The sequence below is a fragment of the Macrobrachium nipponense genome, chromosome 3, assembly GCF_015104395.2.
Source record: "Macrobrachium nipponense isolate FS-2020 chromosome 3, ASM1510439v2, whole genome shotgun sequence".
Classification (NCBI taxonomy): Eukaryota; Metazoa; Arthropoda; class Malacostraca; order Decapoda; family Palaemonidae; genus Macrobrachium; species Macrobrachium nipponense.
In genome coordinates, this window is record NC_087202.1 from 25,246,090 (window position 1) to 25,271,676 (window position 25,587).

The window sequence follows — 25,587 nt, forward strand, 5'->3', positions numbered from 1 at the left end:
GTATGTACGTATATATGAATTTCTATCACTTGAAAAGTAACATCTATACTCACAAACATTAAGCTGCAAATAACGCTTCATAGGGAATTCACTCAACTTCCGAATGAACACAGAATGGGAATTTGGGAATCACCCAGTGGGGAATTACGCCTTTTCAGGTACGTTGACACTTGGACCAGGACTTGGACTTGGCTATCAAGAGATGTTCGTGTGTGTGTGTGTGTGCGCGCGCTCGCGCGCGTCTGTGTTTCAGCTAACCGTTGATCTTTTCCGTGGCTTGTTTACTACCTCAGTAAGGGCCAGACCTACGTTACCTAACCGCAGTCCACGCATGTAGTGCAATAGAGTTTTATTTACATCCAAAGAATATAAACTAATACTTTTATTAATATTTGTCTTTCTTCTTTCCAGGGACAAGGTCATTAGAGTTAACATGAACAACGTCAGCCAGACGAATTGTGAGGTAAGCTTCATCTTTTGTCCGTTCTTGTATTTAATTTGTTTACCATATAACTTAAAAACAAAAGGGCTTGCTTAAAAGGTTCAGAATATGCCCTAAATTAAGATGAAGTATGTTTGGCGTCCATTTGATTATATTAAATGTTAATATAAATTTTGCGTATATTTTACTCATCGCATGGATCTTTATTACGGCTGATTTTCTAAGAGCGTTTGCCAAAGAATGTTTTGTTTCTTTCACAAAGTCCTTGATTTGATAATATTTCTAAACGCTCTTATATTTAAGAATCTGCTGTTCGTTTTTTTTCCCGAGAAGGTTCTTCTCCAAGTTTGTACAAGAGTAGGTTTTTTTTTTTTTTTACACAACTTAAAAGCCATCTTTACATTGGATAAAAAGCCTCACCGTCTAACAACACAGAATTGTTGTCCGCAGTCTACGGTAGTTCGTTATTTTTCAAATTTATATTATGTGTACTTACTCCTGTATCCCAGATTTCCACCAAGTAGTACATCCTTTTAGGATAAAGAAAAGAACACTGCAAAGAACAAGTACAAGATACTTTATAGAATTACCAAAAAAAAAAAAATAATAAATAAATAGATAAATAAATAAAAAAATTTAAAAAGGCAGTAAAAGTCGAACTATTCTTAAATCAGAAGAACGTGTTTGTTTGAATATACCATAAAGCAAAAAAAAAAAAAAAATATTAGAAATTCAAGGAACTTATTATAAGTCCATGAAACGGAATCTGTGTATGTAAAGTTAATGGTGAATACTTTGCATAAGCGAACTAAATATGGCACAGGAGATGACGCAACTCTCTACAGATGGACAGATGGCGCCGGTTGAGCAAATCCTGCATGGACGAGGAAGGCTTTGAGCCGTGGCCACCGGTTGAACTTTCCACCTACACAAGTGTATGCCTATATAGTATAATGCATTTGTAGCGTCACATTTTTCGTTTCGTTGAAGGAACACTTGTGCTCTACAACTCTCATACCAGAAAAAAAATGGTTTCTTTTTCTAGTAGAATTTTATTATTATTTATTTGTTCCCTTGGAGGAGCTGCTGCAGTTGTAAACACAGAGTTTACTTTCATTCTGAAGAGTCTGCTTCTACAATTAATTTTCTTGTCGGCGCCAGTATATGTTTAATTCCCAATCATGAGTGGTGTGACTTTTTGAAGTAAAATCACGTTTATTGATTTAATATCCCGTTTGAATTCAGAGCTGCTGCTTTTGAGATAAAGAAATTCTGATTTAGTCTTTAACAGAAAGCTTGGGGTTTTCGTTCGCTAGGCTTAAGGAAGGTCATTACTGAGGGAAGTCACGGCAGACTATCATTAATCTTTTGCCATTTTGTGTGGCTTTTGATTACATTTCATTTTGTCAGTTTTGTTTTGTTACTTATCTGCGATACACTACATAATCAAAATACACTTGTAGTACTATCAAAGAAAAAATGTGGCTTAATATCAGCTGATAGAAAGCCGGTAACTATAACTAAATAATTTTGATTGACATGGATGAAATAATTTACCTATATTTCATTGGACTGAGAATAATCGGTGAAAACCCTCAGGGCAGTATTTATCTCCTTATTCAAAAAAAAAAAAAAAAAATCTTGCCCAACATTTTTTTTTTATTGGCATTCTCTAAGTATGATGCGACAACACGCTTCGTGGTTCCATTTTGTTTATAAAATTGCATTGTGGGTGGGTGTTACATTACCTTTCGCTCCGAGGTAATGTATTCTTTTCTTTACCGTCCGTTGTCACTCCCGCAACCTCCACGTACAAAAATATTGACATTTTTGTGGGTTACGACTTTGCACCCGTTTTTGTTAATAGTGAAATTATCGCTGCGTTATTGCAACTTTAAAAGGAGTCATGTGGAATTAACATTGAACAGTCAATTGAATAATAAAGGTAGGCTAAGCAAGGCGTGAAACCATCATTAGGCTGATCTGGAATATGAACTTATCGGACGCCTTTAGGTAATTTTTTTTTTAAACCACTAACTAGATACGGGTTAAGTGATATGTTTATAAAGTTTGTATAGCAATTGATCAGTAAAGGAGAACGGTGATTAGCTTATCGCAAAAGCCTTTGAACAGCCACCAGTTAGTTACACTCTAGCACGTACCACACCCTTTTGGAGATTTGGGTAGGTGGGATATTTTACGATGTGTTCATATAAGCACAACTCTTACCTGTTTACCCAAGGTTCAAAAGGCAGCATCCCAGTTGGGTGAAGCTCCACATCTGGGGGTGAGGTTACGGTGTCACGAATCAATGTCATTAGTCATTACACATGTGAACATCGAATGGTTTTTCATGTGATCCTCGCATGTTTTGAGCATATTACACCATTGCACTTGGGATTGTTCACTTAGATTTTTGTTTTCCCAACCACTTGTGCCCATGACAGTCCATTCTAGGATAGTATACTATAGCCCAAGAGGGTTAGGCTGGTTTCTTATGTGTTTGATGCTAACAGTTCTGAGGAATTATTTTATTCAATAGGAGTTGAGTGTGGTAGACTTGAAACGAAGTTAATACTGGCAAAGTCTCGCTTGGTTGTGACTTCCTCCCAAGAACCCAATTAGCATCAGTATAAATGGTAATTGTCTTCAGAATTCTAGTAATCTAAAATTGAATGATGTTCAGAGGTTCCAAAACCCCATTTTTACGTACATATCCAGTATAGTTTTAAGTCAAATCAGTGCTTTGTTGAAACCACGAAAAGAGGCATTATCACTGGTAAATACCTATCAACAGAAAGAAAGAAATTTACGGAAACGAAGTGTTGTAAATGTGTTTACCTCTTTAGTTTACTAAGAAGTCACCAGCCTAGCCTAACCCAAAGTAGATTTCCTTTGCCTAACCTGTATTGTTGTCATATAAGTTCCGCCACAAGTGTGCTTATTGCTGTTTTGTCGTAAAATTATCTCCCTCAACAAAGGAATGGCATAACCCTTCCTGGTGAGGCCGCTTTGATTGCATCACCTTCCAGATTATCAATGCACAGTATTGCAGTAAATATTAAAATCCGGAAATTTTTTTATTAATAGGTTGAAAGGGTTGTGAAAGTTTTGTATACTATATTAATATATGTTTCCAGAAATGTTCTCGTGTGTTAATGTTCATTCCAGGATGTTTATTGTATTACGAAACTAATTTAACGTGCCAAACATGCAAGAGACTTCAGTAAACTAACAGATGTAAACATACAGTTTAGTGATCCTTAAAGATTCTAACTTCAACATAATACCAACGAAATATATATATATATATATATACATATATATATATATTATATATATAATATATATATATATATATATATATTATGAGCTTTTATCACATCACCGTGATTCATATACATGCTTTAAGCTACAAATGTCCTTTAATATCCAATTCGCTCTACCTTGGAATTTTTTAGTTGATAATAATTTCGTCCTCTCACGGATTCGAACCAGCGCACATAGGATAAATCAGGACTTCATTGAAGTTACCGACTCCGCCAACAAGCGAGGTATAGGTTGATACCAATTCCGACCTTAAAAATCACTACCCAAGCCCAGGTATATGTAATTAGAGTCGATATCCACCCACCTCTGCCATCCATGTTAACGAGGTGGGTGGATATCAAATCCACGAGAGGAGGAAATTGTCATCAACTAAAAAATTCCCCTTCGGTTAACATAAATGAAAATATATTAATTTTGAGGTAGAGTGAATTGGATATTAAAGGACATTTGTAGCTTAATGCATGTATATGAATCATGGTGATGTGATAAAAATTCATAATATAGCCAAGTTAACATGGCAGAGGTGGGTGGATATATATGGATTCTAATTACAAATACCTGGGTTCGACATCAATTTGTAAGGTCGGAATTTGTCAGTTTATACCTCACTTGTTGGCTGAGTCTGTAACTTCACTGAAATCTTGATTTCCCCTATGTGGGCTGGTTCGAATCCACGAAAGAATGAAACCAAAAAATTACCCATCGGTTAACACATATGAAAATATATTAATTCCGGGGTAGAGCGAATTGGATATTAAAAGACACTTGGAAATTAATGCATGTATATAAATCATGGTGCCGCACGCACGACTTCATTAACATGGCAGAGTTGGGTGGATATAATATATATATATATATATATATATATATATATATATATATATATATATATATATATATATAGGTCTAATTACAAATACTGGGTTCGACAGTGTTTTGTAAGGTCAGAATCGGTATCAATTTATACCACACTTGTTGGCCGAATCGATAACATCACTGAAATCCAGATTTCTCCTGTGTGCTGGTTCGAATCCATGAGAGGACGTAATTATTATCAATTAAAAAATTCAGTTTTGGTTACATGTATGAAAATATATTAAGTTCGCCACTTAGTATGGTGACTACTTTTGTTATATACACTAAACCAAACTGGTTAAATTCATTAAGTCAGAATTGAAAAGGGATCAGGATGCTTACAAGGGAATGGCACGAGAGAAAACTGTAGCACACGCTTCACACTGGATTCCAGGAATGCCACTGGTAATGTAAGTTTAGTGGCACTGTTGATATACACAAAGAAGGGGAGGAATTCTGGAGCAACACAAGACGAAAATACAGAATCCACACTGGCACAATTGTAGCCTGTAACGGAAGTGATTTTGATCCGAGCAAGCATGTTTAAAACACGTGAAAGTTGATCGAGGAATGAGTAGGTAAGGTACCAAGAACTCAATCACATAAAGAAAACTTGCATTGTCCAAAGGGGTGAAATGATCTAAGGACAATCTGCAGCACTCGTGCTCTTTTATCAGTTCAGAGAGGGTTCGCCAGCATCCTGCCTGAGCTAGATGATGAGATGATGTTACTTGTCTTTCCACTCCTCTACCACGCGGCCACATCGGGCCGTGCGGTGAGCACGTGGTCTGGTGTTCAGTACAGCAGCCAGTTTATCGTTCATCGGCTGGGTGGGGCGCCCTTCTGGGCCGCGTGCTCTCTCATTTCCAGGTATTCTGCAAGTACAGTCAAACACACAAGAGAAGATCAAGAGTTATCCCAAGAGATGATCCAGAGTTAATCCCTTAATGGAAGTGGTGTGTGAATTGGAGGGGGAAATGGTCCTGTATTGAATTATGAATAAAGTAAACACGTTCTTTGAATCGGATGGCATAAACATATTACATATATATATATATATATATATAATATATATAGATATATATATATATATATATATATATATATATATATATATATATATATAATTTTTTTTTCTCTCACATCTTCAATACAATCAAGGATTGATTTTGCGACAAACTAATTTACCTATTTATTATTAATCTAATTACTTAAACAGCATTATAGTGCTATATTAACGCCATCTTTTATTTTTACTTCCAGACCGATGCTATGATGTTGGAGCCAACCAGTGTCTCGAACTGCGTTTCAAGGGGCAAATCTGAGGTAAGTTGGATGTAGACTCGACGCTCCTTTATGTAAAATTATTTTTTTGTCATTCCCTACTTCAAAATTTTATTGGAATTCGCCAATAGGGGAGAAGACTTGCATTGTTATGCAATACAAATTGTCAGTGTAAATATGTAAATAGTAACTTAATTTCCCTCTTGCACTGGGGTACGTCTATGTAAATCGTGTCGCGCATGCGCGCAATTGCTTTTATCTTTGAATGATTAGTATTAAATTCCAATTATCTGCAGGCAACTTTTAGGCAGTAAAAAAAAAATATTTAAAAGCAGGTGGTAAGTTACCTGCGAATTCAGTCGTTTTTCCTACGAATTAATGCCCTCTACTTTTGCCAGAAGTTTATCTTTGGGATGCAATAGTTGCCAACTCATGAATTACGCACCCAAAAATTAGGGTCCGGAGCTAATTCAAAGTTTAGCGGACTTTTCCCATCTTCTTCCTCCTCCAGTGCTTCCTCCTCCTTTTTCCTTTTCGTATTTCTCGAGTTAAGTAAATCTGTTTTGCAAATTTTACTTCTTGATATGTAATAAGCGGAAAGTAAAAGAATAAACATCATCATGAAACTTGCTCTGTTGCAATATAAAGTTAGTATTATTAAGTAGTTTATTTTCATCTGGAATGTACTTCTTGCTAAACGTAAATTTACCATGCAATTTCGGTTCCTTCTTGCTCCTTCGTTGTATTTGGTTTGATGTTGAAAAACTTTAAGTTTTGTATTTGTCATCAGATCGCTCTGTATATCCGTATATGTTGGCATTTTATCCATACTGAACATGTATGAGGAATATTCTCCAACCTTGAATATTTCAAGCAGTAATCCCCTTAAATTTTTCCACCCTCCCTCAGCCTGTTTCTTTCACATTCTGTAAATATACCTTGAACTGCTCCTAACGAAAATAGACTCCAAACCAGCTGGCACTAGTCGCAGTTGACTTGCCACAATAGATAGGTTTCATTTCTTTTGTCAACATTATTTTTTTTTTTCTTGAATTTGGTACTTTTTCTTGTAATTGGTATTTATTTTAAGAAATGGCTAATTTTAGGCTACCCCACCAGGCAATGATTTCAGTGTTTAGGTTTGTACAAAACATAAATCATCACTTACCTACCTACAAGTGGTCAGAAGCTTCTATTAAAGATAAAGAAAAAAAAAAGAAACATGCGTAGTGCTGGATTTAGTTAGGCTTGGGTAAACATCGAAAGAATTTATATGTAGTAAGGATAAAGTGATGAATTTTATGGTGTTCTAAATTACTCGGAAGCGGTTTTCAGAATTGTTCATGTCCCCGATGACATTAGCTGAAATATTCTTGGATTTGGATGAAATGTTAAAAGAATGCGTTATTGGCCACTTTTGAATTCGGGAAGGAAATTCATTTTTATTTTTTTCCACAGCATTTTGACTGCAGAAACCACATACGCGTCATCCAGCCCATGTCGAAAAACAGACTTTATATTTGTGGCACCAACGCTCATAACCCCAAGGATTGGGTTATCTACGTAAGTTGACATTTTCGCCTTTGTTTACAAATCATCAACCCCCCCCCCCCCCCCTAAGCGCCTCGTGACACCGTTGGCCTTTTAAAACAGAAGTCATTAGTTATTTATTAATTTGCTTTTGATGGCACTATATGATAGCCTTTACCCTTTAGACTACATTATTTTTAAGCATTAATTTGTTTCTGTTGACTTTATAATAGAGGCGCTTTATTAGCATCATACTTTTTGCCCCAATGCCATTACATCATTTTTGTCATTAATTTTGTTGTTGCTATTTGAAGTTGACCTTTTTTACCCCTCTTGCCCAGGCTAACCTAACCCGTCTCGCCCGCCACGAGCACGTCCCGGGCATCGGTCCGGGAGTAGCCAAGTGTCCTTTTGATCCGATGGATAACAGCACGGCCGTGTGGGTCGAGCACGGAAACCCGGGCAAACTCCCTGGTCTCTATTCCGGCACTGTCGCAGAGTTCACGAAAGCCGACACTGTCATCTTCAGGGCCGATCTCTACAACTTCACGTCCAAGAGGCGCGAGTTCCCCTTCAAGAGGACCATCAAGTACGACTCCAAGTGGCTCGACAGTAAGTTCCTTCTCAGGTCTCTGTTGTTGTGGCGAAAGTTTTTGTTTTCTGCAAAGAACTTAGAAGAAGTTAGAAATCTAACCGACATTGAGGTTCAGAATGTAGGAGAGATCGATGACTTAGATGTCTCTTTAGCACTGACAGTGAGTCCTGGCACTGACTCATTTTGTACTGAAGAAAAGCGATGTGTGTCAGTCAGCTAAAAAAATATTTACAATAAAAAATTAAGAACTCTTTTATTAGGTTATTAATGGTCTGGTTTTATTCATCGAGTTACCCTTATAGGGTTTGGTTAGCATAATATTTTTTCTATCATTAATTTCATGGTAGGCATATTTTTTGACGTTTGCGTCATACAGACTACATTTGCGAATGCCTTTTGCAACAGAACCCAACTTCGTCGGGTCATACGAAGTCGGAGAGTACGTGATGTTCTTCTTCCGGGAGACTGCAGTGGAATACATCAATTGCGGCAAGAATGTGTACTCGCGCGTGGCTCGAGTGTGCAAGAGCGACACTGGAGGCAAGAACATCCTGACGCAGAACTGGGCCACTTACCTGAAGGCGCGCCTCAACTGCTCAATACCGGGAGAGTTCCCTTTTTACTTCAACGAGATCCGTAAGTATAAAGGAGAAAAAAACATGACCACTTTGCTATCCTCATAATCTCTTTGCCATGTACCAGTTATCCCTTAATTAGAAATGTCAATAAATGGCATGATGTGAAACTATATTATTATTATGGTCACTGAGTTTCTGTCTGACACGCACTGAATGACAGAAACTGGATTGCATCGTGTGTCCTCAAATTGTCCCTAATTTATATTTCAACCACCTCTTCCTCTTCAACAGAATCCGTGTACAAAATACCGGGCGACGACTCGAGGTTTTACGCCGTGTTCACGACGAGTATGAACGGACTAATGGGGTCGGCCATTTGCACCTTCACGCTCAGCGACATCCAAGATGCCTTCCTCGGTAGATTCAAAGAGCAGGCAACTTCCTCGTCAGCCTGGTTGCCCGTCCTCACCTCCAAGGTGCCTGAACCCAGACCCGGGCAGTGTGTCAACGATACCCAGACTCTTCCAGGTCAGTCATTGAAGTAAAGCCCCCATTTTAGGGAATTTTATTTGAAGAATTCGTACAATTTTTATCCCCGGTCGATGGATGATATTTCACTTTTGTTTTCAACATCTGTACTAGAACTTAAAAGTTATCTTTCTTCTTTTTTAATTAAACGTTAGTAAGATTTGTTAATTCATAAAAACGTTATGTGCAATCTGATAGATCGTCTTTCGCTGCGTTGCACTGCGGAAATCGACGCCATTTACCGGGCAAGCATTTTCCCCCGCCTTCTAATCACATTGCAGATGCCTGTTCGTTAATCATATTCTTTGTTACTGTTCATTAATTTGAAATCAGTCGAAACGTGGACCCCCATTAATCATATTCTTCGTGCTATCCCTGTTTGCACGTTCATTGATTGTTGTTCATCGCCACTAATTACTTCGCAATTACGCCCTGCCATTTTCCTCAGTAGGGGAGCGCTAATGTTTTGCTATGTACTTCTGAGCTTTAATTTATTGATAGGAAAAAACAACTACCTGTTGATTTAGTTTAGTTATTTGGGCTTCGCATACCATACAGCCATGGCGGTGTGGATTATTCAGATTTCATCCGTGGAGCTCATTATAATATTTTATGATGGGGAATTGTGTAATTATGCACGATACGTTCTGCCGGATTTCGCGTTTTTAAGATATCTTGTAAGGGATTACCATTAAATGTATGTTTGAATAGAGCGAATGCAAAATATTTTTATGGAATACAAAATCAGTAATTTATGATTTCATTAAGAGGAGATCTGAATACAAGGCATTAATACTTTTCATTGTTATGTAGAGTGAAGTAGGGTTGGATTCATATTTATTGGAAACGCAATTTGTTGTCAGGGAAATATTTAGGTTGTACTGACACGAGAAACAATACGTTGGTTAAGGTGTGGGGTCTTCTATGGAAGACTGCGTCAACTCATATTTCCAGTGATGATTTTTTTTTTCACCTAAAATATCCTTTAATTCTTTTTTTTTTCATTCTACGACGTTCTTCCCAAGGTGTAGGGAAGAGGAATGAGAGAAGGGGGAGGGGGTGGGGAGAACCGAATTAGCTTTTTAATTCCATAACGTTAAAGTAATTTTCATCAATAATAAGTCGCGTGTTTGATTAAAAGGGAACAAAAGGAGAGGCAACTTTAAAGGCTGGATCGATAGCCAGCATTTTGCCAACACGTCGGCCAATTAGCTGTCGGAGGGAGCGATGTCGAAGAGAAGAAAATGCTGTTTAATGAATGATATCAAAAGTTTCTCTCTCTCTCTCTCTCTCTCTCTCTCTCTCTCTCTCTCTCTCTCTCTCTCTCTCTCTCTCTCTCTCTCTCTCTCTCTCGAGTTTGGCGTCTTTGAAGAATACACAAAGAAAAAATTTATTCTTTAAGATTGCTGCTTTCTTAATTGCCTTCACGAGTCGATTGATGATGAAAAGCTTTTTTTTTTTCCCTTAAAAAAAATCAGTCGCGTCCAAGATGGAGCAAAATAATGACGTTTCTCCCTCCCTCAGGCGGACGGAGTCGTAAATCATTGCGAATTGGTCGTAAACATGTCTCTGTGGTAGATTTTTAGGGGTTGTGCATCTTAGCAAGACGTTTAATCGGGGCCATACGCCGGCCTTTAGCAAGGAGGTCTGTTGCAGCTAATTGCGTCCAGTGTAAACTTTTAAGGCTGACCCCACGAAATGCTCCGTCATTAATCCTTCTAGTAGGTGTCGCAACACCTGGAAGCCACCCCCCCCCCCCCTCTCTCTCTCTCTCTCTCTCTCTCTCTCTCTCTCTCTCTCTCTCTCTCTCTCACAGGTGTTTGTATTTTTTTTTTTATGCTGCCGGAGTGTTGATTACCGCATGAGTTGACCTTTCGAGCTGAAAGTGAGAGCGTCCGTATGCATTCTGATGCAAATTTATGAAGATTGTTCGTAGGTCACCTGACCTGAATGATTGATTGATGGGGAGGATGGATGAGAGGATAGAATTTGTTTGCACTGTTTCATTTTCGTTCACACTTTGAGTCTCATCTGTTTAGCGGTGTTTCTCGGCGGAAGTGAGATTTTGATATTCAAAGTAGGTGTCAGCGTTTGCTTTTAGTTGTGTATATAATCACCTTTATCTCCATAATGTGGTATGGGAATACTCGCATGAACGAGAATGCGGTACACAAAAGTTGATCTTTTTTTTCCACCTCTTGTAAATATATGTTATTTACATTTTTCTTCGGGTAAAACCTTAAAGACTGATGATGTCACTGTGGCTGGCTTCATTGCCATTGAAAGAAAGTGTATATGGCAGATTTCCTTGATAATTATTGAAAGCGTTTGCTTTGATTTCCTTTCTATATTCGTTTTTTACGGTGATGGAACAGGTGACATAATATACTTTATTCTTTTTAGACTTAGAAAAAAATGAAGAAGTAGGAAGGCATTATTTTTTTAAATTCGGAAAATGACCTGGCAGAAACTTGTATCAAACAAGAACTTTATCTGTGTGCTATTTTCATGGAGAACTGGAAAGGCGCGTCATAATTTATTTATGAAAGTAGAAAGCTGCACTGTCAGTGGGAGGCAGCGTACCCAGACCCAGTGAGTTTGTTAGTAGCCCGTCGCTTCCTATGCTAATGGGTGCATGTCTTCCATTACGCGAATCCACTTCCCTTCGTATATTTGAAAATATGAAAGATATACTCAACGCCGTTGATGATTTCTTCGTCTTAACTACTATACTCGCTTTTTTTTTCATCTGTCCATCCGCCTGTGGTGTTTTTGTATGGTAACACTGCGTCCCGGGCTTTAGATAGTTACATTCAGCTTACATTCAACGATTATAATAATATCCTATTTCGAATATTAACGGTGTAATTCGCATACAGTAAATTTTTAAACCACTTTTCAGTTACAAATGTACACCCAGATATCCTTTTATTTACCTAAAACTTACAATTAGCGTAACTATCTAAAGCCCGGGACGCAGTGTTACCATACAAATACACCACAGGCGGATGGACAGATGAAAAAAAAAAACAGAGTATAGTCATCATATCTGTTCCTTGATTGATTCGTTAAAATCCGTCGAGGAGCGAACGTAGGCGTTGGGTTTCAGTCGTTCATTATCCTGCATCTCGCTGCTTTTATCCGAAAGGGTCAGGTTTATTTCAGGTCACTTTAAACGTTCATTACACATGCCATTCGAAAATAGGTGGTTAAACTTCAACGGAGGGTTAAAGCGTTTGTGTATATTTGTGTGTGCGTGTGTGTGCGCGCGCACGTGGCCGCGGTCGTGTTCAGAATCACAATTTCCAAAGTTTGGATGGAGTAAGTTTCGAGTACGGATGTTGGAGAAAGGGTGGCCGAGGTGGAGGGGGGGGTGCTAAGGGGAGGGGAGGAGGGAGAAGGTGAGTTTTAGGGGGAGGGCTGTGTGCTCCCCCCAAAGTTGTGTGGCATCGATTCTCCTATTCGGAGGCAGTCAGTCCTTTTTTACGACACACCTTTACGACGACCCACGTCTTGCTGGAGTCGTACGTCTACGACTTTATTTGCCCTGTTATTGGGAAAACGGCGTCTTTTTTTTGTTTTCGTTTATTCGATCGATTGTCTTTTGAACTCCGAGGGAAGAAGACTTGCAGTCACAGATTATTTTTCATGTGCATCTTTTGGGATACAGTCATGATACACAGACTTTTGTAAGTCGATGCTTCGTGAAACAAGGAACTGGTCATTTTTTTGTGGCTGTCGGCGTTGTGATTGGGTTCATGAAATGATCTTCATCATTATCCTGCTTTCGATCTTTAACGAGGTATATATTAACAGATTCTTCTTCAACTGGGATACGTCATTCACCTTGAATAGCTTTCTTTCTTTGTGCGAGGAATGTTATCGTATTCATTTTTGTTACTTAGATGAATTAGTTGTAGGATATTATTTGTTAAACGTTACTGGCGTGATTTACTCTCATACTCAAAAACTGAAATTGCAAATTGAGTTTTGCATCATTAAGCTTTCGGCGATAATCAGGAAGGTCTTGTCATACTTAGCCTTGAATTGGCTTGGGTTTTTTAGTTCTGTCATTCCATTATAAACGTCTTGGCATACTTAGCCTTGAATTGGCTTGTGCTTGTATTAGTGAGTTCTGTCATTATTTCATTATTATAAACGACTATTTAAAAAGGAAAGCGGTAAAGAACAACTACCTTACTTTTGTATTTTTTCTTTATATGATGAAGAGGTCACACTATTCAATTTATCATGACCTCAATGTTATAAACCAAGGAATGGCCAAAAGAAGTACACTCACATTACCCTTTATGGATTTAAACCGATGATTGGCTTACTGAATAGTATGCCATTCGTAGGTTCTCTCTCTCTCTCTCTCTCTCTCTCTCTCTCTCTCTCTCTCTCTCTCTCTCTCTCTCTCTCTCTCTCTCTCTACTGATGAGTCTTCTGTTTAGGTTTATGAAGAGGTTGATTTGGAAATCTTACCTTGAGCGGTTGAAATATAAATGTGGCAATGATCATTGTCTTCAGCGTTCCTGATAGCTTCTTTTGTGTAAGGGGAACAGCTTAAAGGTTATATATATTTATTATATTGATATATATATATATATATATATATATATATATATATCTATATATATATATAATATATATATATATATATATATATATATAATATATATATATATTATATAGATATATATTATATATAATGTTGTGTGTGTTGCCAGTAAATTGTGTAGCAGCAAAAGGCAGAGACATCAAACAGGAATCATCGGAGATAGATACACATCCGTACTTTATACATCAAAAAGGGTAAATAGATGAATATTTTCCCCTCCGGATCATTTGGATTCAATTATTGCGTTTCCCGGTGGCCCCCGCATGTGGCCTCTATAAATTCCGGACCCCTGGATCGGGGCATTGGTTGCTTGAATAAATGATAACGCTAAAGGTTTCCAATATTTTGCGAATAGGGCTTCGCTTAAAGAAGTTTCCCCCGACTTGAAAACCTCCCCTCTCCCACCTTCCCGCACTGATCACCACCTCCTCCTCCTCCTCCTCCTCCTCCTCCTCCTCCTCCTCCTCCACTGTGTGTTACAGACAGGGGCCAGGATTGCAGGGGTAGGTTAGGGGAGGGGCGGGTGCAGGGGCTAAGACGACGACGATTAGGGAAAGGCTTTAGGTAAAGGTGGAGATGGAAGCTGTGATAATAAACAAGAAAACGACGATCTTTCTAAGTTTCCCGAGTAGACGCGTATTTTGTGGGAACTTCAAATGGATCCCTTGTTTATCTACTTGGGCATCGTAAATATTATCCGCCGTGCACCGTACTAAGTATTTTAAAAGGCCCTGGAATAGTGGTGGTGGTATTTTAGTGCGGTATTATTGACGTAACCTGAGAGATGGGTTACATCAGATTGTGATTAAGACTTCGTTATCGTAACCCAAAATTGGTTTCGTCTCCTACAATTGGATTGAATTTGATAAATATTTTTAATGTTGACGATTATATTTTTGATGATCATGAAGGGCTCCTTTTTAAATTCATTAGCCGTTGAATGAACATATTATTATTATTATTATTATTATTATTATTATTATTATTATTATTATTATTATTATTATTATTATTATTATATTGGTTAATTGATTCTCAAAACAAAATAACTCGAATTGTCATTTTCGAAGCGGGGAAAAAGCAAATATTTCCTATTTAGAAAATCTTGATTAAAGTGCGTTAAATAATTATCGCCATCTGTCCTCAAAATGCTAAAAGTTCTCATATCTAACACGGAAAATAGGCGTTCCTTTGCATTTCATTTTATTAACACTCTTATCCTGTTCTAACAATACTCCGCGGACTTTTTTTTTAAAAGACGTGGAAGTAATTTTGGGCAAGCAAGGTGCCTGACAATTACGGGCTCTTTCTTTTATTAATCTTTTAACGGATGATCCCACAAGCACTGTGCATTAAAGGACCGAGTGTCCTGCCTGCCTAGCGCTTAATGGTGTGGTTATTGTACTTTCAAATGCCATGTAAATATGGCAAGGGTGCCAAGTGCCAGTTGAGAGGATAAGAATTTCGGCGTTGGTTTTTCTTTTTACAATTTGGTCATAATGATTCTCTCTCTTCTCTCTCTCTCTCTCTCTCTCTCTCTCTCTCTCTCTCTCTCTCTCTATCTATCTTTTTTTTCTTACGTAGTCTAAAGTAGAATTTCAAATTTAGTTTTGTGTTATGTAAAGGTAAGGCGCGGTTTTTACGCAAAGTCAAGAGCGCAATTCTTTTAAATTACGTGGAAATAATCCGATTTCATTCCAGGTGATGGATGTTGCATTGTACGCAGTTTGACGAGTCTCTCTCTCTCGTCTCTCTCTCTCCTCTCTTCTCTCTCTCTCTCGCTCTCTCTCTCTCTGCTCTCTCTCTCTCTCTCTCTCCTCTCTCTATCTCTCTATATATATATATTATATATATATATATCTATATATATATATATATATTATATATATATATAGATATATATATATATATATATATATTAATGGGATAAATGTTGATTTTTGTGGTTTATTGCCATGCGTCTTTCAGGACGCATTTTATGATTGTGTTTCAGGAAATTCCCCCTCATCGTCTAAATGCTTTTGTAACACAAGGAAAATGCAGGTAACGGTAGAAGGTAGTGCATAATTCGTTCCTTTTCAAAAGGCCTTCTTTGGTGTGTTAAAGCCAGTGGTGTTTATTACACGATACATTAGTAAATTGTTCTCTTTGACCAAAATATAAGATTGTAAGATGCGCATCGTATGTAATGCAGAGTTTAGTGTTCACATTTCAGTGGTAGATCGACTTAAAAAAATGTTTCAGTGTCTGCCAGATGGCTTTGTCAACCTGTTTTGCATTTTTATTTTACTATTTAAAAAGTTGCAAACGCCAAAAGAGCAAACGACCATTTTACGCAGGGCTGTTGGCTCGTGAGTTTGTCCCTCCTAATTTACTTGTAGATTTGGTGTACAAATGACTTTGTAATTGTCTTCCATTCGTCGGGGAGAGAGAGAGAGAGAGAGAGAGAGAGAGAGAGAGAGAGAGAGAGAGAGAGAGAGAGAGAGTTAGGAAATTGTATTTCGACCAACTGGGAGATCATTTGCCTAATTTTCCTCCTCAATATACGCATTCGACCTGATTCATTTGAAAATGTCATGCCATCACAATCTGTAATAACCGTCCAGTCTTGTTATTTTTCCCCTTTTGTTTGCCCTTAATGAAATGTTGAATACGTTGGCAATTGCGTGCATTCTAGCTGCATTGCGAAGTTAATTAATTAACTGGTAATGTTCATATGAAAAGGATGGCTTGTCTGCCAAGTTGGGGTTTTTATATTTGTTAGAATTGCTCTTCATCAATCAGAGGGAGGTCTAAAATTAAAAGCTCTCTTCTCATTGAGTATTTGATTTTAGATTTTTCTTGCAATGAACGCGAATCTGTGATACGTTTTTCAAGAACCTCTTCAGCAAAATTATTCGCCAGTGGATTATGAATTCTTGTCGATTGTGTTTACTTTTATTTTATTGTACCTTCATTCACTGTCATGCCTTGCTCGCCACCGTCATCCGAGTTATTTTAAAATTTGAATTATATCAATTTGTGACATATGGATTACGTACGGTGGGTCATATCAGAAAATTATCTCGAGGTCATTCAGGTGTACAACAGTCAAAGCAGAAGGAATCATTTTTTTGGTTTGGTATCTATGGATTGGAGAAATGATCTCCTTTACAGTTGGTGTCCTTGTCGTCTAGATGTCACCTTTCCTCGATCAGCAATCTAGCCTGCACTCCGTTAGCCCTCCTCCCCCCACCCCCCCCCTACTCGCCTCCACCACCCCTAACCCCAGTGAGCACACTGTCTCCCAGCTTTGCGCTTCTATTGACAACAGTAATTATGAGAGTAATTAAGGTTTAGTAGACGAGGGAGGGAGATGGCGAGGGGGGAATGAGGCCCTCCCCCCCCCCCCCCTGGGTGCTCAGCTGGTGTGTATACTGGCTTAGTGAGGCCGTTGGGTTTTCAGTGCTCATTATAATTTGTGTAAGGAAGCTTTGCAGGGGACTATTGAGGAGAGGCTTGGAAGACGCGCCGAGGTTAGTGTCCCTTAATTATGGCTCGTTTTAGTTTCGGGAGGGTTAGTACGAACCTTTGGTTCCCGTTCATGCACCTGAGTTGTATACGTGTTTGCCTCTCGTTTACTTTCATTTGGTAATTGGTGATGATCCGACATTTGCTGTGTTGGGAACGGGATATAAATTGTGGTCTTTGAAAGCGTGTTACCTCTTTCCCTTTTTTAATTAAGATTCTTTTTCATTTTCCCCTTTAAAAGTGCCGTATGACACAAAGCGTCACAATTGTTTTATTTTATTTTTATTTTTATTTATTTTTATTATTATTGTATTTATTTATTAATTATTATTTATTTACTGTCCTTTCGTCTCACTATTGTACCCATTGTCATTAAAAGAATCTCTCTCTCTCTCTCTCTCTCTCTCTCTCTCTCTCTCTTAATTTCATCATGTAGTGTATTTGCTGCCTTTATGTTTTGTGACAACTTTCTTTGTTCTGTGTGTGTGTGTGTGTGTGTGTCATGCTCCAACTTACAAAAATGAAATATTAATTTTTAATATATATATATATATATATATATATATATAATATATATATATATATATATATATATATATGTGTGTGTGTGTGTGTGTGTGTGTGTGTGTACATGTGTGTACGTATGTGTGTGTGTATGTATGACAGGAATAATAATACTTTACCGTGGTATATTTTAAAACTGTTCTTGAGAATTGGGCTTGAATAGTTAATTGTAGTTTTAAAAGTGAAAAATCTGGAAAAGTCATGCTTTTAAGTATCGGCATGGCTTTTGTTTCTCCAAAGGTTATTCGGCTAAAAATAATAGTAAGATGAATATTGTATGTTGGAATTCCCGTAAATTATGAGATCCCCTCCCCTCTCCACCATGTGAAACATCCCGAAATTCCCACATGAGAATCAACACTTCTCTACTTTCCAACTTCCCGATGAATAAATGTGTCCGTACCATCTAAGACTCGTATTTTTATTGAATAGTATTGGCTATTTCTAGCCAATATGAAATGTCTTCAGGTGAATGGGGGGGCGCCCTTTAAGTAGTGGCACCCTGCATCGTCTTGAATAGAAAGAGAATAGGGCCTAGAAGTATATTTTGAAAGTTGTCATTCGCCGAAATGACTTCAGCACTCGTCAGTTGTTGTTGCAAATAAATACCGAAAATACTTATGGAGGACATGTTGTGTTATTCTCTAATAAGGAAGCCCTACCCAAAGTATGTCAACAGATCATAACAATCAAGAATTACCAAAAACCCCCAAAATTGTCGGCCAAGCATGCTACGCCCTCCTTGAAAAGGACCAATAGCAATCGAAGTCGCGCTAATGATCTCGGGAATTCGTGACCCCCCGCCGTAACATCGTCATCTTGACGTGACGTCGCGTCTCATGTTACACCTTCATAATAATAAACGGTGTATTATATTTACCTATATTAGTCCCGGCCTCCTTTACGTTCTCCGTAGAGTGAAATATATTTTTATCGTGAAGCGTCTCTTCTAGAAGGATGTATGAGGAGATTCCGCGCACGCCAAAGCAGGTCTTCCGTCTATCGGGCGTAGAGGGAGAAATGGCTCTCCCTGGCGAGTGACCCATGGCCCTTCAGTTGGTTTCAGGCGTGCCGCGTCGTGTCACCAAATATGTCGTTGGGTCGCTTTTTCTGAAAAAGAAAAGTCAAGTGGTGAAGGCTATATCAAAACGAGACCACCTTTATTGGGGGCCTTTACATTATGTTTATAATACTCTCTCAGTCATTGCTGGAGGAAAAGCCTTTCTTGCCCGTAAATGCACTCATGCGTGGGCCTGGTTCTTGGGCAACCTACGAATAACGTTTGTGAGGATAATATTATGAATTGGAGTTATTGTAACTTTTGGTAACAATAACACTAATAATTTTCCGAGGAGAACGATGGGGGGGGGGGGGGGGGGGGAGTTCTGTTGCGTTTCTTTGTCTGTTGGATTGCCTACAGAATTCAGTACCTGATTAGTGTCATAGAAATAAATTCGTCTCACGCGATAGTGTTTCCTCTTGAATTAAAGATCTGGATCTGGTCATGGAACGAAAACTTTCGCCCTAAACGGATCCGAATGTGTAGAAATGACAGTACTACCGGACATGCTGTATATTATCAGAATAGCAATGTTTTCCGTTGCAAGCGAGAAGTTAAGAGCGGAAGAGAAAGAAGTGTCGTGCCGATGAATAAAGAGTAATGGGCTTCGCCTACCTGTATTTTTTGTCATGCATCATCATCTCGTGTAAGTGAATTTGAGGTAAAGAGCTTTGGATCTGGAGGAATTGTACATAATGCCATACTATTTGCAAGAGACGGCTCATTCATAAAGATCTGGCTCACCATGACATAGTAATAGTGAGTGAACGTACGTTTGATTTATTTTTTGTAATTGTTTGTCTGCAATCGTCGTATAATGTTTTATGCACCGGATATAAATAGCAACGAAAATGGCTTCGTGTAATGCGCGGTATAGCGGAAGGAGAGAATAAGGAATTAATGTCCTGGAATAGATCACGAGAGGACCATTTTTACGCGACTTTTAGCAATTTATTGACGGATTAAAATATTTGGTTGTGAACGCATGTCATCTCATCGGTATACTGGTTGGTACATTCGCTATCCAGGGAATATCTTCTCTTGAATCATTTACGATGTTGATCGTAACCACCGTTAGGTATTCAGGGTATAGTGTTTTGTCTTAAGTCGATCAAATTTTATTCATAAACGGTAATGGTGCACTATTTTGTGAATTGATCATTTGATTCCATCGAGATGCCAATAAGACGGAACGAAATCAATTCTATGAGACTTATGTAGAACCAGCCCTGCAGCTGCTGTAGTGTGTTTTATTCCCGCGAAGTGAGCGTTCCCATCGCAAGTGCATGTTTAGTGGTCTTCCATTTTGTGCCGTAATGGCCACGAAACGAGAGCCGCAGACTGTCATTGCATGTCGAAGAGTAAGACTACGCCCGAGCGCCTGTACATACGACATCATTTACTTGCCGCGGGCCGCCATTATACGTGTTAGAAGTTTTTACCGTCGGCCAGAATACATTATCCATTTTAGGAGCATCGTGCGTTGCCCCTTGGGCGCCTCGACCTGACATTTAGGCGTACACTTTTCAGGCCGCCTTGATGAACGGACGTCGTCCCTGGAAGCGAAATGTACTTCTAAATCTTTCGAAGCAAGAGCAGAACACACTCCTTGTCTGTCTTGAAGGGGTTTAGAGCAGAAATTTCATAGGTGCATGTACATAAACGTCTCGTTATGGTAGCCCGGCGTGTTGGTGCTGTGGTTTGTTGCTCTGCTTTTACTTATTCTTCAGTATGTCGGATTTTGCTTGCATTGATGACAGGAACATTCATATGTTTTCGCTGTATACCTATTGTTTCATACTGTGCTGTTAACTCCTTTTGTCAAGAAATTATACTTTTAGAACAGGTTTCTAGTATTACGGTCTTTTTACAAACTTTATCAATAATGTGCCTCTTGATTGCCGCTGCCAATAATGATGTTTTTGTTTCTTTTATTTTGTCTGTTTTTTATCATACTATGTTAAAAGCTGTAGAGATTTTTACGAAACTACCAAATGTGAACCTCGTGGCTAGCAACAAGTTATTAAATTTTGGTAAAACTAAAATGTAACCTTTAGACTTAAGAGGATGGATAGTTTCAGATGCCTAGGCTTAAGAAACTGAGATCAAGTCCTCCATTACGGTAGAGTTTTGTAACTCATTTGATGATAAATTCATTGTGTGTATTGCAGGTTATGTCGCCTCATAACTCTGTAGGATTTAGCTTAGGTCCCAGAAACTAACTTTCTGGTAGATCGATTTAGGTTTACAGTAAAAGTAGTGTTCTGCAACGTCATTTAGCCAGGCAAGCATAGATTCTGACTTGAATATTTAACGGTAGCTGGAAAACGCATGTCAGTACTGTCAGGATTAGCATGCCTACGTGCAGCCTTTTATTCGGAAATAGTTTTTTCAGTATTTGTCAGTTTCTTAACGTTATGGCATTCGGAACTTATACAAAAAATATCATATACTAAAATAAATAATGTATTTATTTTAGTATATGATATTTTTTGGAGTAGTTCATCCTTTCTTTAGTCAAGTGGGTTGAACATAAGGTTCTTGAACAGTGCGTCTTGACTTCGGATATTCTCTCTCTCTCTCTCTCTCTCTCTCTCTCTCTCTCTCTCTCTCTCTCTCTCTCTCTCTCTCTCTCTCTGTTTATAGGTATATTGCGATTTTGAAGGTAGGCTAGGCAGTTTTTGGGTGATGCAAGTTCCAAGGGACAGAAGTTTAATTTTATTATTGAGACCATTATTGTTCTGCACATCGCTTGTGGTTATTTTACACTCCTACAATAGTCTGCAGGATATATTTTACTCCATTTACTCCATTTATGATCTTTAAAAATATTTACCCTAAGTTTAAAGTAGATTCTGATCGTCATTTTCCTTAGTGTACGAATTTTGACATGCCATAGGTGTTTTAAAACGGTACAACGACTTATCCCATGCCGGAAAAAAAGTGCTATGAAGGGGAGAGCTGGTTTTGTTTTGACTTAAAGAGTTTTTTTTTTTTCGATTCCGTACTCTTTCCTTTTAGCCCCATTGAAAACCATTTTGTTTTTGACATCTCTCGTTAACGATCTATGCAAATCTGACTCCCACAGAAGCTCCAGAAGTTTGATTTGTAGGTTTTATTCAACGAGTTAATTGTTGGTGTATATAAGTTTAGCAACTTATGTATACCTTGTAAGATACTAATATGTCTCTTTATATTGGCTATTGAAATTATCATCTTACTTTTTAGAAATAGAAATGATATTTTGTATGTAATTATTTCCGAGTAATTGACTTGGATTATTATTCATCATAATACTCTTCAGACCTTTCGCAAAGTAACGTCCTCTTATGCTGTCGTTCATTGTCGCAAAAAACAACATATATTTTTTTTTCTTTTATGAAGATCTCCAAAACAGACAATGAAAGTCTCAGACTGAATAGCAAACAACGCCTGTGGCAGTAAAGATAAGGTGATTCATTTTTACTACGGTCGTAAATGGAATAGAATTCTTTAATGTTAAGGCTCCTTATTTTTTTATGTTGCCCATTTTATCAAGAACTGGACACGACATCGTATTGTATATTAATAATACAAAATTCTACAACAACCATAGCTTTTAATCAAAGTGTTTTAACAGATTTGCCAGAATTTCATACCGTCATAAAAATGGCTAAGTGTTTTCTCATGTTATTTCAGTGCAGTACTTGAATACTCGCCTTTAATGACTTGATTCATTGAGTAGTTTTATTCCACTTACAAGGATTTGTGTAGAAATTTAGCAAAGGAACTTCCACCACAAATAAAAATAAGCTTTCCTGCCCTAATTTCGAACAGTAACCTTGATCCTAACGAGCGTTTTTTCAGCTTGTTTGGTGTTGACATATATCTTGGAATTAGGACGTAATTTTGTCACGGTGCCATTAACTTACGCTACTCCATTTTTTTCTCTTTTATGACATGATGGTTTGTGTTTTCAGACAATGTGTTGACGTTCCTTCAGTCTCATCCACTAATGGACGAAGCAGTTGCCCACGAGCACAATAAACCAGTGTTTTTCAAGCGGGACCTCATCTTCACTCACCTGGTGGTCGATAAAGTTACCGGGGGAACGTATGGCCAGGAGAACACTTACACTGTTTTCTATGCCGGGTCATGTAAGCATCTAGACAGGTTTTCTGTAGCTTGCTTTACTTTAATCAGTAGAGCATTTTATTTTTCAGTTCTCTTCATTACTAGTCTCAAGAATCATTTGGTAATTTAAAATAGTGTTTCAGGTAACTTCACGATGTAAATTTTATTTTCTTTTTTATTCCTTAAGCACACATTTTTGGGGGATTTGTCATTTAATGTTTTTTTTAGATACTTCAACATGTTTTATGTATTCAGTAATATTCTTAATATTCATTTCCCACTATATCACCTTTCCTTTAATGAAAAGGACTTGTATGTAAGTATTGCTTTTATTGGAAATGATTTTGCTTAATTTTCTCCAAGTGTTAATATTGTAAGGCCAGTGTGTCTGTCTCATAGTATTTCACACTGTTCCTTATCAGAGTATATAAATGATAATCATGTACTGTATATATTAGATGCTTCTATGTATTTGTATATTACAGTGGAAGGCCGAGTTTACAAAGTAGTGGAGTGGCTTGATGCTGAAGAAGAATCCCATTCAGAGCTTTTAGATGTTTATGAAGTAACCACTCCAGAACCCATCAGAGCTATTCAGATATCAAAGAAGGTTAGTTTAGTAGGTGAAGAAGCCTTGATGATTTTTTCATTAAGAATTTTTTAGATGGGGATGAATATAACAGGTATAATTTGTTTTATGTACTGACTGTATACTCCTTTATGCTGTGTTGTTGATAGTTGGTGCATACGTTACGACCTCTGGCTTCCAGAGCTATCAAGGATATTACCCACATTTAAGACTATGGGGAAATATTTAAAAATTAAGAAATAATGCTGCAAATTTTAGAAATACCCAACATTGTTTACCTTTTGTAGTGACAGATGTTCCAGAAATTAAATTAATGCCAGAACACTTTGTATTAACCCTCAGAGAAAAAACACTCAAAAAATGCGTAAGAAAAGTAATGTATGTTGTTTTTTATTATGTTAGACCAAGGAAATAAATCAGATTTAAAATTTCATTTATGTACTATATTTATTCCTAATTTTTTTTCCAGCACAAGTCATTGTATGTGTCATCTGATACAAGAGTTCGTCAGGTAGATCTCTTCATGTGTCATGGCCGTTATGATAACTGTCTTCGGTGTTCTCATGACCCATACTGTGGGTGGGATAAGGATGCTAATATGTGCAAGCCTTATCAGCCAGGGTAAGTTCAAGCCTGAAGATTTTTTTTTTTTTTTGGGGGGGGGGAAAGTTTATTTGCTTTTTGGTTGGGAAGAACCTTCTTACGTACTTGTAAATTTTTTGTTTTGTGTTTTATCAGCAAAGTTAAACTATTCTGACAGGCAGTAACAATATATTTAGGAAAATAATTTTAAAACTAAAATTGTCTTAATGAAATTGTCTATGAGTTTCTTAGAATTAGTTCACATACTTACAAATGTTAGTTTACATATTACACTTAGTGATTTGATTATTAAAACGTGGTTACAAATTAACTGCATGCAAGTGTGTACAGTATAGGAGATCAGTGATGGAGAATTCAGCAGAACAAATCATCTCGACTTAAAAATTTGTAATATGTCAGTTGACAACTGTCAGTCACTACATATGCACATTTGCATTTATAGATATAAGTACTGTAGATTTATAAAATTATATAAATCTGAAAGATTTGTAAAACTTTACTAAAGTAAATAGTTTGCCAAAAATTATTCTATTGAACACTTGCAAACCTGAGAAATTATTTACTGACATGCCTTCTAATAAGATTTTAGCCTGAATCTTGATTACACTGTATATTTCAGACTCTTGCAAGATGTGACAGGCTCAACTCCAGGCCTATGTGATGCATGCATTGCCAAGAAGAAAATGGTTGTTACCTGGGGTCAGAGTATCCATTTAGGTTGTGCTGTGAAACTTCCTCGACCAATCTCTCTCAAGGACATTACATGGCATCATTATTCCAAGGACAAGGGGAAATATCAGATCAGATACAGGTACTGTAGTATACTTAGCCAGATTACTTGGTTAAGATCCGAATTTTGACTTTCATCAGCTGTGTTATTCTTCCTATAATGTAGGCTCCACAGTTTCTAGCATCCTTGCTGTTACTCTCCCCCTCCCCCTTTGATTTATTGGAGCATTCACAAGAAACCTAAAGTTTAACCTTTTTTGTAGGTTCAGGTAATTGAAAACCCTAAGGATCATTTTGCTAACTAGTCCACCATTTTTGTAAATACTTTTGCTCTAAGGAAATGATGAAAATTGTGCCAGATCAGTTCATTTTCCCATCCAGTGCCTGAGAAATTGAAGATGGTATATTGCAAAGCAAAATAAAAAAGTATCAGTATTCATGTAATCGACTATTGAATTACAGTATAATATGTAGAAATTACCCTTCATACTGTAATCATAAAAATTTTCCTAGGCTTTTGCATTTAGATCATTTAGTGTAAAAAGAAGCTTGATGTTACAGGAAGTAAATTATATTAACTGAATCCTTGCTTTTGCTAAACAAAGTACATGGCAGTGTTATTTATTTTTTTAGCTAATGATGATGAATATATAGTA

General features: G+C 37.5%; 1 protein-coding gene across 1 annotated transcript in view; it reads left to right on the forward strand.

Annotated features, from left to right (window-relative positions):
- Window positions 1-25,587, forward strand: part of LOC135221661 (semaphorin-2A-like) — a 684,158-nt gene that overhangs the window by 608,244 nt on the left and 50,327 nt on the right. The window contains exons 3-12 of the mRNA XM_064259360.1: window positions 412-463; window positions 5,891-5,953; window positions 7,370-7,474; window positions 7,783-8,053; window positions 8,442-8,672; window positions 8,906-9,142; window positions 22,857-23,033; window positions 23,496-23,620; window positions 24,069-24,220; window positions 24,822-25,013. Coding sequence (XP_064115430.1) covers window positions 412-463; window positions 5,891-5,953; window positions 7,370-7,474; window positions 7,783-8,053; window positions 8,442-8,672; window positions 8,906-9,142; window positions 22,857-23,033; window positions 23,496-23,620; window positions 24,069-24,220; window positions 24,822-25,013 — 1,605 coding nt within the window. The remainder of the gene's footprint in view (window positions 1-411; window positions 464-5,890; window positions 5,954-7,369; window positions 7,475-7,782; window positions 8,054-8,441; window positions 8,673-8,905; window positions 9,143-22,856; window positions 23,034-23,495; window positions 23,621-24,068; window positions 24,221-24,821; window positions 25,014-25,587) is intronic.